Genomic DNA, 14,444 nt, shown 5'->3' with positions numbered 1-14,444 from the left:
GTCTATGGAGAAGAAGAAGAAGAAAGAAGAGAGAGTTTATAAGTGGAGGGATTTGTTATATAGTGAAGGGAGGGAAAACAGAGCACATCGCTGCTTTATGTCATATTTTCAAATATGTTATCATACTTTTTTTTCTTTTCTTTCTTTTTAATAATTAATTTTATAAAAGATAATACCATGTGTTCTTGACAGTGATGTTCATTTAACCGTACCGACCTACAACGCTACTTCTAAACAGGGTGAAAGTTACTCGTTAAATGAAAAACGAGAGAGGAAGTGAAGAGATTTTTCATCATTAGCTAAACCGAAACGGAAGTAGGGAAGAAGATTATATTTCGTGTCCTAACCCCGCTCACTTTTTATAGATCAGAGATGTCAACGAGCAGGGCGAGGACGAGAGAGTCTTCCCTGTTCCCTTCTCGGTCTCCACCTCCTATTTCAATTTCCATTATCGTAAAAATTTTCATTTATTTTTTTTACACGAAAATTAAATTCTCTACTAATTTTTTAATATATATATATATATATTATTTTAAAAAAATTATTATATAATTTTGTAATTATTATTTTTTAAATATTAAAATATAAATATATATATATTTTTAAAAGTGAAGGTATCCAATGAAAATTTATTAAATTTTTATTCGGTAAGGCACTATGGACGGTTTGTCAGGTAGCAAAAAAATGTGATTGGTTAAAATATTTATTTAATGCTCAAAATTAAATATAAAAAATAGAGAAATTGATTATTAAAATTAAATATTAAATTAAAGCCTATTATTTCAACATTATTATTTTAATCCCAACATAGCGTTTAGATTCATGCCAAGATTCCTCTACGATCATTTAGAATCTATTTTTTTTTGTCGGATCAACCCTACCAACCTGAAAGTAGGTTACAATCCAACTAACTCTACCTCGTTCCTACTTTCAAGATTAATATAAAAATTAAAAATATTTGATATTGTAACTGATATTAGTGATGCATTCTGATGGTATTTGAGATTTATGATATTATAGTTATTAATGTAATACACACCTTGAGTAATTATAATTTTTTAAATAATAAAAAAGAAAAAGAACAACCAGACACATCCGAACCTAGCTAAAAAATTTCGAGTTGATCTTAAGGATCTCCTCAACCCAACTCGACCCATGTACACTCTCAAGTCACACACTATAGCACATTGAAATGAATTTCGTAAACTTCACACCCACATCGTGATCGTCTTGTTGGTAATTAGATTTGCACTATCGTACACTTTGGTGTTACTTCCCCTCCAATTAGATTGCACAAACAAAAGCTTCAACAATTATGGTAAGCAAATTCAAATAGACATCATTGATTCAACTCCAAAAAAGGATTTAGTTTACAAAGATGATTGAGCAACCATGAGTGTTCATTATAATTTTTTTGTTTTTAATATCACAAAGCTGGGATCATTCAACTTAGAAAACCCACCAAATTGGATGAATTAGATGATTTTTCTTGTTAAATACTGAAAGCTTTTTGGGATGGAAAATTTTGGGCCTCACCAAAATGTAAGGTTAAGATTCATTCAACTTCATTTCCTCCTCCCCCTCACCTCTTCCAGCCTCCCGCCATTGCCCAAGAACGCTCTACGATTTCTAATCTCCGAATTCCTTCGCAACCCATTTCGAATCTCTGGCTGTTAATTCAGTGGTTCGATCTTGTTTTTCGAATCGATTCATTACGAGGGGTCGAATTTGATTGTGAAACGATGGTGAGGGGTTTATCTGTTGTGGGTTCATCGGTGGTGGACTCGCATACTTCCCCTTGTTTGTGTTTGGATGTTCTGCCCACAACGAGTATCAATCTCAAAAGTAGTGGGGATTTTGTTATGAAAAGGAATTCAATGGGTCGAAAGCGTTTGCCCAAACCAAAACACTTGGATCTAAGCAGCTCGTTCGTTGATGCTGGACGGGAATGGCTGCTCTCGGCGGATATGATAAACAGGAGTTCAAGGAAGCAGCACAAGAACAGAAGACTTGTGGTGATTGATGAACTTGGAGGGCAGTATGAAGACACCTTTGATGATGTTAAAATGGTAAGAAATTTGAATTTGAAAAGGATTGTTCATCTGTTTACTTGAAGAGAGATAGGGTTATAAGCATGTTTTGATTGCTTCCTGCACACAATCTTGCAGTTTCTGTAGGATTTGGAGTCTTTTTGATGTTGATAAGACATGTTTTTGCGTACTTTTGGAGATTATGGTTCTTGGAAGGCTTCATTTTAGGTTCAAAATGATTTGGATATGCCAAAAAGTCTTGAAAATTCATGTTTCTGTCTAGTTCCTTGATTCTTATTATGTCCATAAACATTAATGATATAGGACAACGCAATGATTCATGTCCTAAGATGTTCATGGTGGCTCTATGCATAGAAGAATTATGGGAAATTGTGAATATCCTCTCTTCGAAACGGTCATGTGAAGATTTGTTTGTGAGATCCTACATTGGTTGGAGAGGGGAACGAGGGGAACGAAGCATTTCTTATAAGATTTGGAAACCTCTCCCTAGTGGATGCGGTCTAAAACCTTGAGGGGAAGTCCGGAAGGGAAAGCCCAAAAAGGAAAATATCTGCTAGCGGTAGGCTTGGGCTGTTACAAATGGTATTAGAGCCAGATACCGAGTAATGTGCCAGTGAGAACTCTGGCCCCCAAGGGGGTGGATTGTGAGACCTCACATTTATTGGAGACGGGAACGAAGCATTCTTTATAAAATGTGGAAACCTCTCCCTAGTGGACGCGTTTTAAAACCTTGAGGGGAAGCCTGGAAGGGAAAGCCCTAAGAGGACGATATCTGCTAGCAGTAGGTTTGGGCTGTTACAAATGGTATCAAAGACAGACACTGAGCGGTGTGCCAGCAAGGACACTGGGCTCCCAAGGGGTGGATTGTGAGACCTCACATTGGTTGGAGAGAGGAACGAAGCATTCCTTATAAGATGTGGAAACCTCTCCCTAGTGGAAGCGTTTTAAAACCTTGAGAGGAAGCCTGAAAGGGAAAGCTCAAAAAAAACAATATCTAATAGCGGTGGGCTTAGCTGTTACATTGCTTGCTCTAGTGAGTCAAGGGAGTTGGCCTAAATTCACATAGCAACTCTATAAAGTACCTAATATTATGATAGCTTTTAGTACACCTGCTACCATTTTGACTGCCCAACCACCAATATAGTTTCAAGGTAAGGAATAGCATGTCACACTTGAATCACTACAATCTAGATGGGTTTCCGATTTTGCTTGTAGTCGTCGTCTTTTAGCTTATGTAGTGGTCGACCTTCACTTCCTACACGCACGCACCCACCAAAATACTTCATTGGTTCTACACGAAGCCAAGCCAACACATACAATAGGCGAAGTAACGACCCCCATTTCATAGCACCTAGGGAACGCAAGTTTGATTGAGGATTGGAGATGAGAGGTGGAAGAAAAAGGCTCGAGATGGATTTATGAGTCAATACAGTCATAACCACACTTGTCACTCGAAAGCCAGCAGGTCGATACACATATAAAATACAAAGAGGAACCTGAAAATTTTCTTGTTTTATCCAGTTTCTTGAGCTTTATCTTTCTCCTTCTCCCACCCTTTGAATTGACTGAGACTTCTATGGCTGCAGCAAATACTTAATTATTTTACATACAAGGCTGTGAGGACTGTTATGAACCAACTGTATGAAATGAACCCTCCTACTTACAGGTGGCTTTATGAGTAAGTGCTATCTCCGTTTCTTCTGGTTTAGTCATATTTCAAGCTGAATTCGAGTCGTTTAGTTCAAAGCTTCGAAAACGATTATGACCTTTTGTTTAAATATTTGAGTTTAGCTGTGAAATTATTTGATGTTAGTATGGTCGTGTCCTTTAATTTTGATCCAAGTTTGTGTTCTTTCAACAGTTTCGTCTTATCTAACAAGCCATCAGATGGAAAACATTTCATTCGCACACTTGTAAAGGTACTTAAAATCTATACCTATTTCAAGACTTGGATAGTGTTTAGCAGTGTGGAGAAGCAAAACCTGCATTACTCTATGCTTAGAACATGCTTTCACTGTTGGTTTAAGACTCGACTTGTTCTAGCGATCTCATGTTGAACATGGCTTTACTTGTGAGTTTTTGGCCATGTTTAGTTGCGAGATCCCACGTCGGTTGGAGAGGGGAACGAAACGTTCCTTATAAGAATGTGGAAACCTCTCCCTAGTAGACGCGTTTTAAAACGTGAGGTCGACGGTGATATGTAACGGGCCAAAATAGATAATATCTGCTAGCGGTGGGCTTGGGCTATTACAAATAGTATCAAAGCTAGACACCGGGCGATGTGCCAACGAAGACCCTGGGCCCCCAAGGGGGTGGATTGTGAGATTTCACATCGATTGGAGAGGAGGACGAAACATTCCTTATAAAGCTCGATACGATTTACCGATATGAGAACTCTATGCCTATAGAGTTTTCGAAGGAACAATACTACTAGTAATAAATCTGAAGTGCACAATGTATCTTAACATTATCAAGTAATACATTTAGAACATTTGCTGACAAATTAAAAGTGGGGAAAATAGCTAAAGTCGTTCGAATACAAAGATTTAAGGTCATTCACGGTGCCTCGAGCCGAGCCTAAAGGATTTCGCTGCATCTGAATCATTGAGTTCCTAATTGACAGGAAAGACAGGATCTTGCTGAAAGAGTAATGATCACACGTCTACATCTGTATGGCAAATGGGTGAAGGTATTACTATTGTTGTAATATTCCTTTGTGGGAAGACCATCATTTATATGGATGAAAACTATAGGTTTGCAAACAATTATTTCTTCTATGGTGTAGAAATGTAACCATGCTGAAATATACCAAGAGATCTCGAACGAAAATGTGGAATTGATGCGTGAACGCCTTATGGAGACTGTTATATGGCCTTCTGATGACACCAACACAGAGAAGATTGGCTAAAGAACATGCGTAGTTTCGAGTTCTCCCTCCCTTGTCGTCGATCCTTCATGATGCAGTCGGTTTTTTGTTGAAGATGTGTAGGCAGTCAGTCATTGTATTGTGTAAGATGTATAGATATTTAGCCTCCATTTTAGTTGTTCTGAAGATAAAATGTAGAGCTGGGGTTTTCTCATAACGAATGCTTCTATTTCTCTTACATGCATATCTCGGATGAGAGGAGCCAGAATGAGCTAATAATGTGCAATTTACTTGTTCTTTCTTGATTTTTCCCTCTCCTGGTTCTGTTTGTTTGCACAACCTGTAGTCAGAGGATCTTCAAAAACGAGCAACCATTGGATTGATTGTTTTGAATCGGCTACGCTCGAGGCATCTCAATGGTGAGTTAAGCATGATACTGATACAACATAACTTTTCTCGAGTTAGTAACGACAGGGCAAAACGAACAGATTATTCAAGCAAGAGATAGAAAACAGATCATGAGTAACATGTTCTTGAGCTTGACCAGTAATAAATAAAATGTAATGGTTTTCAGCTCTTAATGATCAAAGGAAACCTTGTCACTTCGTGTACATATACCATGGAGAGATCAATTCAACTGTTAAATGTACTATGAACCTAAGGCTTTGCATCTTTGTACACTTTGTAAAACAGGTTGGAACGCAAGCAAATCTGGTTTTGACTGAAGCGCATCCCTTCCTCCTGGATCACAGAATAATGATGGTTCTGCTGCTAAAAACCACATACATTAGGGATAAATATGGATCTACACCTCGTAGACACTCCAAAGCTTTGCTCAATTTAAACACCTGTTCTAAAATACCAATTATAAAGTTCAGCACAAAAGACTGAATCATGTGATTCTCTCAATTTGTTTATATAAAATGGTATTGATAGAACATATATCATATTGATCAACTATGTTCAAATGCACACTAATTAAATTGGACACAAAACAAGATTAGGAGGAAATAAAGTATAGTGGTGGATTTGGAGCATGGCATAGCAGCAATACTTGGAAGTTTGTATCTGTTTGAAAGATAGAAGACATCTGCATGAATTGAATTACTCTCCTTGGATGCTTGAATAATATAAACCATCCTTGAAAAGGTACAACTTAGCCAAACAATCATTCATTTAGGTTTCGTTGTTTTTCCTTAACAAAGCTTGAGGTTATATTTCTCTGAAAAAAGAAAGTTTCTGGGTCTTGGTGAACGTTGGAGCAAGGTATGAAAGCGACAATTTGTAGCCTATATACGAAACCCTTCGAGCAGAACAGTAATAACATCGAAATTGTTATTACGAGTCTTATATTATGCCTTCAAGCCAAACTAACCATATGATCATTTGAGAGATACCAAAAGAAGAAAAGAAGAATTTAGGAGAGAGAGAGAGATCAAAATTCCCACCAATAGAGGCTGGAATGCATCCAAAAGTTAAGATTTTTATGGGTAACCTGTAAGGTCAAGAGCCGCCCGTGGAATACACTGGAAGGCGCAAAAAGCTTTCATGTCCTGCAAAAGGCAATCATGAGCAGAAGCAGAAATTTGGTAGGTTAGAGCTCATATTTTGGTCATATTATATACTTGAAAAGTAGATTATCTGTGACATCTTCTAAATAAAAAAAATAAGTAGCATTTAGTTCAATAGGACTTTTGGGAAAGGAAAAAACAGAAGTGAACTAATAAGATTCAAACATACCAAATGGATCAAAGCCGCCAACAAAAAGCTCAATAATATCCAGCAGAAATAGTGGATCAAAAACAAAACTGCAAGCAGCGCTCTTCTTTTCTTGGGTTTTGATGATGGGAAAATTTACAATGTAATACCATCACCAAAAGCTATTAGCTGCCCAAGCACGGTTCTCACACGGAACTGCAAAGGAGAAAAGACAGGGTATTAGGGTAATACATAAAGGGGAAGGGGGGAGGAGGAGAAAGTGGGAGTTAAATGGTAAACATCACCTTTACATCCAAGCACGGATCATTGGCCATATTCTTAATTTGAGAAACAATACCAGCATTCCGTAGCTTCGTAACCCGACCTAGAGCATACGTACTTGAAGGTGAAGTAAGATTAATTATTGCCCAGACAGCAGCAATTCGAAGCTGACTGTTGTCACTCTGCAAAAACTTGATCACAAATGACTGGACCACTTCATCTCCTTGTGGAAATAGTTGCTTCATGACCCCTTCCTTATGAAGCTCATTTCCACTAGCAACATTGCAAAGTACATACATTCCCTGCATCAGTCAAAATTAAAAAATTACTCAACTAAATGAAGCTTATCATTTTCTGCTTTAACCCCTCTTCTTCGTTCTGATGTTGTTTACTTAATAGTTAACGGATATTTTACGGAGTCCTATAAGATTCCTGAAGTATCATGGCTCACAATTTCAAAGTCCTTATCAATGTGTACATACACTCATGCCAAGTACCATGAGCTAATATTAGAGTGCTTTAGTACTGTTTCGAAATGAATCGCCTGAAACTTAATTGTTCAATTAGGCAGACAACATGGACATTATCCATCAGAGAGAGGGAGAGAGAGGGAAGGGGGATAGGGAACGAGGAACTTTTATCAACAAGGAAGTGGGAAGAATAGACTAAGGGCCAGAGAGAGAAAAACCCCTCCCACAAAACTTCATCAAGACAGCATTGGGGTTGAAGCACCACCACGAAGAGGTAAGTTGTACATTGCTACAAAGTACTCTATATTGACTTCCTTATCTAAAAAAAAATCATGGTTTCATTAAAATACATTTAAGCATTTCAGTCAGAACAAGCACCTCCGGCACTTCAGCTGAGTAATCTTTTTCCTACGAAAGAAATCTACTACCATCATTCTCAGTTTTCCCATCAATATTAGATCCCTTAAGAAATTTCAGATTCTTCCTTCCATATTTAGTGTCGGTTTTCTAGATAAGAGTAAGGTATACATGAGAAAAATAGGAACTCTAGGCAAATGCAACTAAAACCAAGTGGGGAAGGGTATTGAAACTCGTACAGAAAGGAGAGAGTTCTTCATTTCGCAAGTTTTCCAAAGAACATTTGCCAAACCAATTTCCAGAATTAATAAATTTTGGGTTTCCATCTTCAACCTAGTAAGATAAAGGCCACATGCTTACAACACAAGTATAGATGTCATTTCCCTTGTCCTTTCTTCACTTGAAGTCATAATTTCCACTTTTGACCGACTTTTTCCATCCATATCTGTGTTTGCTCCTTTTTAAGAGAAAAAGAAAATAATTTTATTGGTGAATGATATTATACATGAAAGGAAAAGTCTCACAGAATCCCAGAGAATCGTTTAAAGGTCCTTGTGACCTTTAAAATAGAAATACCTCTCTAGTTTGTCACTCTAGGTAAATTAGTAATGCAGATTGTCAGCCTGTTATGAGATCTTCCAGGAGGGAGAACATAAATTCTGTAGCATTTTAATCAACTAGGGTGTCTATTTTGGTAATGTAACATAGTTACTGTATGTTCATCATGGCTGTTATTAGCCATTATTAAGCTGAGCTCAGAGTCGCCTCATTACTAGTGATAACTAATACCACTTTGTAAAATGAGGCTCTTTTTTCGACATAGACTGCCTCATAATCATTCTTAGCTTTTTCCTCTCCCAAAAAAATACATACCTTTTGAGTATACATCACATTCAAAAGTCAAAAACAAAAGAAAACTAACCTGCACTCCAATTTCGTCTCTTGAAGTACTTTGCAATTGCCGGCCAATAGTGTCCAATATGATGCCATCTTCAGCAAACACATACTCAATTGAGTCCTCACATCCATCAATAAGATTGCGCACAAGGGCCATAGCATGCTCCTGAACGGAAGGCTCAGGATCTGAAACATAAACATACGCAGCAATATTGATTATATAAAAAATAAAATCGACCATCAGAATGGACAAACAGACTTCAACAATACCACAGACAAGGCTGGCTAACAATGAAGCTGTTAACTCCACAAAGATCCCTGCTTTACACATGTTGTTTGCAAAGAATATTAAATTCCTTAAAGCCCGCAACGCATTCAGCCTTATGTCCAAGTCCATAGACTTTGATAATCGAACCAGCTCTTTCACACCTCCACATTCAATAAATATTGATCTCTTTGTTGAAAAGTCGACAGCTATGTTGCTAATAGCACCAAGTGCTGCAACCTGGTCAAGGAGTATGAAATGATAATTATTGCGCAAGACCTACTGGACAGTTTTCCAAACAAACCCTTTCTATCTGCACATTCAATGGCTTAAAAAGTAGGATGATTCCCACTATATGGAAACTTAAGTAAGATAAATAGGCATACCTGAACAGTATTAGAAAGATCATGTAAAAGCTGAACTAAGGGAAAGACAACTGCTTCGTTCATAAAGTAACCAGCACTCAAATTCTGAATAGGGTGGCATTAAAAAGCAAGGTTAAGGAAAAAGACGGTGTATGAATATCAGAATAGCTAATGTTAATATGACATTACATACCTTGATTGATCGAGAGACACTTCTCAAGCAAGTGCAAGCTGCGATTCGTATGTCACTACTTTCATGTTTTAGGGCATTGATCACTACGTTCATTACCTAGGTCATGATTATAAACAAATAAATAAAATCCATAAACATTAGCAAGTTCAATTAAAATAAATTTCAGATTTGTTAGCCTCCATCAGTTGGCAGCTTAGTTAAATAATCAAAACGTAAAATAAAGAAGAAAAAAAAATTGAGTACCAACTACAATTATTATACTTCCACAAATGTGTTGCTTCTGCTTCCTTCTTTTGTCTGTTTCCATTTTATTTTTAATCTTTGATTCAATTGGAATAGACCAGTTGATATAATTTAACTTTTTTTCCTTGAAAAGTTTGGATGACATGAAATCAGATAACAGAGACAGCATTGCCAAACAAGAAAATTTATTGTAGGAAACCAAACAAAGATTTTTATTATAGGAAACCAAACAAAGATTTTATCAAAAAAAAACCTTTGTAATAAGGATCACTTTCAACTTAGGGCAGAAGTAACCACTGGCAAATATTCAAATCGACAAGCAAACAATTTTAGATATCAATTAACTTAGGTACCACTGGACTACAAAACTGCACAAGTTAAATACATCGTAATTGATAAATGTTATAAAAAAAACCAAAAAAGGTGACTTAATAAGTTAATGCAATCAAGATAAGAAACAAACCTGCAATGAGAGAAACCTAGACCTACAGCTCTCCAACTTTGAGCACAGATGAGAAAAAGCCAGCAATATTCCTTGTAAGCGTCTAGGACTTAACTGATCCTTTTGCAAGTGATTGTAAAACTTATCAATTGCATTTGCCTCAAAAGCAAGTTTCTGTAGCTCCTCCTTCTCAGCAAGTAAAGTCGAAAAAATGAAGGAAGCTTCATCTCCAACTTGACCTGGATTGTCGAGAAGCTCGAGCAAACTATGTATCAATTTCATTTTTATTCCTATATCTTGCAGATAACAAGGTGACGAATTCCTTATAACAATCAAGCATACGCAGGCTAGCAATCTTGTCTTGGGACTTCTATCCTTCATCAATTCAATTATGTATCTCAAAGAATCTTCTCTGCCAGGTTGCATGAACTTTTCTATGGCTTCAACATTATTCTTAAATATTGTAGCAATAGACTCTAAACTAGCATCCCTTTGACTTAGAGATCCATCAAGAAGGCCAATAAGCTTCTCTAGAACTCCACCATGAAACAATGCCTTCTGCTCTGCAATTGTCTCACAGGAGTGAACAATGATACTTGCCCCAAGTCCAGTCACATTTTCATTTTGACTATTCAATAATGAAAGAAGAAATTTGGCGTTTTCCTGCTGAAGGAAATCATACTTAGGAGCCAACTTTGATTGATAAATCATTCTTAGCGAGCGAGCTCCCGCATCAACAACCTTCAAAAAAAAAAAAAAGAACAAGTTTCACATTATGTTTCGAAATTTGAGTTTAATTGCAAATAAAATCTAAAGAAGACAGCCACAAAGGTTTTTATTATAAACACAACAAATTCTTGTAAAACATTAAGGAATGGTGTATAAAAAGAAAGGTTAAATTGGACATAAGGTCCATTACAATTACTCTCAATCAACAAAACAAATTGTCTTATTTAAGGACTTTACAAGTGGTGCCAGTAATCATTTTAGAAGACTATTAAATCCAATAAGAATTTGGAAGGAACAACTCCAATTTTGCTTAAACTTTTTTCCCACCAAAAGATTAGCATCTACCCTCAGCTCCTGTAAGTGTTTTTTGACTGATTGGTAGGGTTGTATATTGATAGCTCAATGTTGATGACAGGATTCTGAGGTGGCAAAGCTGAAGTATACCTGGTGATATGCTGTAATTGACCCATTTCTGACATGGGTTATGAATCAGCTTGACTTAAGGCGGAGCTGATGAAGTTATATGTCATGCGGGATGTGCTGCTACACAGCAAAATTCTGTTATCCCTACAGCTGGAGCATGTGTTTAGCACGGCAGCGAGCATCTGTACCTGATTGATTTAATTGTTTTCAGAGAGTGAAAAATAGGTCCTTGTCTTTGTTTTTCTTATTGAGAGTGGGCTAAGTATTTTTCTCTTTACTGAAGAGAGATTTCTCTGAGAGTGTGAGTCCTTCGTGTAGTGATTTATATAGGGTTCATGGGAAGCACACTGCAATGTTCGAGTTATTGGAGTAGTGAAGAAGACGAATGCAATCTCACTGTATCGTTCAAGAGCTACATCTGGCTTGATATAATCTAATGGAAGTGCCTAAGTGGATGTAGATCAATATTTGGATCAAACCACTATAAATCGGTTGTTTCTCTCTTATTCTTCAAATTTCCTCTTTGTTCATTGTTGATAAAATGTGCATGTTGCTCAACTTGTTCTTGTTGATAATAGCTGTTTGTTTTCTGACTAATTACAAAACCGGATATCAAAAGGTAGTTCTAAAAGAGTATTTAAGGAATCTGCTAACCAAGCCAAAAGAGATTAGAGAGAGGGGTTGCCTTCCCACAATCGAAAAGTCTAGCTTTGCTACCTTTAAAAACTAGTCCAGTTCCAAGCTCCAAGGAGATCTTCTTTTTCATTTGAACCGAACATTTCTTGTAGTTCGAAGAGGCCATAATAGAGAAGATTAGAGAAATGGTCGACTCCACAGAACTGGAACTTAAAATTAAGTTATGAAATTGATGCTTTAATCAACTAAAGAAGATACAATCCAAGCCTTTGTAACTTAAAATTAGGCGCAGAAATGCAAATTGCAATTGCCCAACACCAGATACTCCTCAATTTCCCCAAAAATGCAATTCCCAAATTGGATTAAAATCGATAGAAAAGAAAAGAAAAAAAAAAAACAAGAGAAAAGTCGAAGAGAGGGACACCTTGGGATCGGGATCGGAAAGCAACCGAAGCAATCGAGGGAAGGCTCCAGCATCGATAACGGCGGAAACACCAACGTTGACGCCGCAGGAAAAGCTGCCAAGAACAGCAGCGGACTGGACGAGAATGTTGGGGTCAGAAGTGGAGGAGAGAACGGCAGCAACATGGGGGACAACGCCGAGCTTGATGAAGGACAGCTTCTTGGTGCGGTTTCCAATGATCTGATTCTTGATGTCTCTCAAGGCCTTCAGCTTGACGGCGGCGTCGGCGGCCGTCAACCGAGCGACGAGCTCGGAGGAAGGCTTGGGAGTCGCAGAAGAAGCTGAGGTTGGCATCGTCCCAGTCCAGAGAGAGCTACTGGGATGGGAAATGGCGCCGAGGCCACAGCAGAGAGAACCCCTCGGAGCTTTGAGAGCAACGCAAACCTCCTATGGAGTTTTGATGGGAAAAGGAATTTCTTTTTTCTTTTTTTTTTATTATTTAAATCTTCTAATAATTTAATGGTGCAAAAACTAAATAAATCTCCATCCTTATAATTTATAATTTATAATTTTTATTTTTATTCTTCAATTTTATTTTTTAAAAGATATCTTAAATAGTAAGTAAAGGTCGTTAATTCGAGAATGATGTGATTTAGGTGGTTGGGTTGAGTTTCATCTTATGACAATGAAAATAAATTTAAGAAATATGGTTACAAGTCACGTTTTTATGTTTAGTAGTTTTTTATTCGATAATATCGAGTAGGGGTGTACATTCAACCCGACAACCCAAACCAACCCCCGAACTATAATGGTTGGATTGGGTTAACATTTCGGATTGAGTTCATTTTTCTGAACCCAAATTGAATCGGTTAGGTTTCGGGTTCGTAGGACAAACCCTCGAATTGACCTGAGCGACCCTATCCAAATAAATATATAAAATATATTAAGAATTTTTCAGTATTAATAAGTTTGTCAGAGTGTACTTTAGCCTCGTCTAGTGAGACCGACGCCTGAGTTTGACTTCATTATTTTTACATATCTTTATTTATTTATTTAAATTATTATATATTATATACATGTTAGAATTTTCCCTGTTTTTTTTTTTGTTTTTTTTAATAATTATAAATTGATTTCATTATTTGTTTTTTTTTCTCTTTTTTGTTTTTGTTTTTTTTAATAATTATAAATAGAAAAGCCTATTTATAAAGTTTTTTTCAACTGATTTACATATTTCTATTTATTTATTAAAATTATTATATATTATATACATGTTAGAATTTTAGCTGCTTTTTAACTGAATTTCTCTTTTTTGTTTTTATTATTTTTATTTTTTTAATAATTATAGATTAATTTGAATTTGTTTACAAACTTTTAATATATTTTATCTATCGTCTTTTTAATAATTTTGCTATTATTAATTAAGGAAAAAAAACATATTTATATAAGTTTTTTTTTTAAATTTACATATTTCTATTTATTTATTTAAATTATTATATATTATATACATGTTAGAATTTTGGTTTTTTTTTTTTACCGAATTTCTCTTTTTTGTTTTTGTTTTTTTAAATAATTATAAATTGATTTAAATTTGTTTGCCAACTTTTAATATATTTTAACTAACATCCATATCTTTTTAATATTTTTGTTATTATTAATTAACAAAAAAAAGAAAAGAGAAAAGCCGATCTGAATCTATATTTTAAATTTTTAAAAATGTTATTTAAATTAATATGGCATATCTTTTTAATATTATTGTTATTATTAATTTAAAAAAAAACTATAAATCATTTTTTTAATAATTATAAATTAATTTGAATTTGTTTGCGAACTTTTAATATATTTATTTAACATCACTGTTTTTTTAATATTTTTGGTATTATTAATTAAAAAAAAAAGCCTATATTTTATCTAATATCAATCTATATTTTAAATTTTTAAAAATGTTATTTAAATTAATATGGCATATCTTTTTAATATTATTACTATTATTAATTAAAAAAAAAGAAAAAAAAAACCTATAAATCATTTTTTTAATAATTATAAATTGATTTGAATTTATTTGCGAACTTTTAATATATTTTATTTAACCCGTCTTTTTAATATTTTTGGTATTAAAAAAAAAAA

At 35.4% G+C, this 14,444-nt stretch overlaps 2 protein-coding genes across 6 annotated transcripts; one reads left to right on the top strand and one right to left on the bottom strand.

Annotated features, from left to right (window-relative positions):
- The first annotated feature begins 1,515 nt into the window (after positions 1-1,515).
- Positions 1,516-5,214, top strand: LOC111433858 (chaperonin-like RbcX protein 2, chloroplastic). The gene is made up of 5 exons (XM_023071110.1): positions 1,516-2,069; positions 3,638-3,729; positions 3,913-3,970; positions 4,675-4,740; positions 4,837-5,214. Exons 1-5 carry the CDS (start codon positions 1,743-1,745, stop codon positions 4,957-4,959), a joined length of 666 nt encoding a protein of 221 aa, XP_022926878.1. The 5' UTR covers positions 1,516-1,742; the 3' UTR covers positions 4,960-5,214.
- Positions 4,489-12,810, bottom strand: LOC111433796 (uncharacterized protein C26H5.04-like). 5 transcript variants are annotated; one of them, XM_023071030.1, is made up of 10 exons: positions 12,342-12,810; positions 10,151-10,870; positions 9,445-9,540; positions 9,273-9,356; positions 8,892-9,126; positions 8,647-8,807; positions 6,921-7,199; positions 6,658-6,831; positions 5,513-6,470; positions 4,489-5,353 (listed from the first exon to the last, which is right to left on the bottom strand). In XM_023071030.1, exons 1-8 carry the CDS (start codon positions 12,672-12,674, stop codon positions 6,772-6,774), a joined length of 1,968 nt encoding a protein of 655 aa, XP_022926798.1. In that variant the 5' UTR covers positions 12,675-12,810; the 3' UTR covers positions 4,489-5,353; positions 5,513-6,470; positions 6,658-6,771. The 5 variants fall into 5 exon arrangements, with proteins under 5 accessions (XP_022926798.1, XP_022926804.1, XP_022926813.1 ...); XM_023071036.1 differs by having other exon boundaries at positions 5,536-6,470; XM_023071045.1 differs by having other exon boundaries at positions 6,413-6,470.
- Between the last annotated feature and the right edge of the window lie 1,634 nt (positions 12,811-14,444).

This window comes from Cucurbita moschata, unplaced genomic scaffold (assembly GCF_002738365.1).
Source record: "Cucurbita moschata cultivar Rifu unplaced genomic scaffold, Cmos_1.0 Cmo_Scf00003, whole genome shotgun sequence".
Classification (NCBI taxonomy): domain Eukaryota; kingdom Viridiplantae; phylum Streptophyta; class Magnoliopsida; order Cucurbitales; family Cucurbitaceae; genus Cucurbita; species Cucurbita moschata.
This window is presented reverse-complemented; position numbering and strand designations above follow the sequence as displayed.

Coding starts and splice junctions, on each gene's coding strand:
- LOC111433796 (XM_023071023.1), bottom strand. CDS start 12,674: ATGCCAACCTCAGCTTCTTCTGCGACTCCCAAGCCTTCCTCCGAGCTC. Junction 8,808..8,891: donor GTTAGCCAGCCTTGTCTGTG/GTATTGTTGAAG, acceptor TTTATGTTTCAG/ATCCTGAGCCTTCCGTTCAG. Junction 6,832..6,920: donor ATCCGTGCTTGGATGTAAAG/GTGATGTTTACC, acceptor TCTCCTTTGCAG/TTCCGTGTGAGAACCGTGCT.
- LOC111433858 (XM_023071110.1), top strand. CDS start 1,743: ATGGTGAGGGGTTTATCTGTTGTGGGTTCATCGGTGGTGGACTCGCAT. Junction 2,070..3,637: donor CCTTTGATGATGTTAAAATG/GTAAGAAATTTG, acceptor CTATGGCTGCAG/CAAATACTTAATTATTTTAC. Junction 3,730..3,912: donor ACTTACAGGTGGCTTTATGA/GTAAGTGCTATC, acceptor TTCTTTCAACAG/TTTCGTCTTATCTAACAAGC.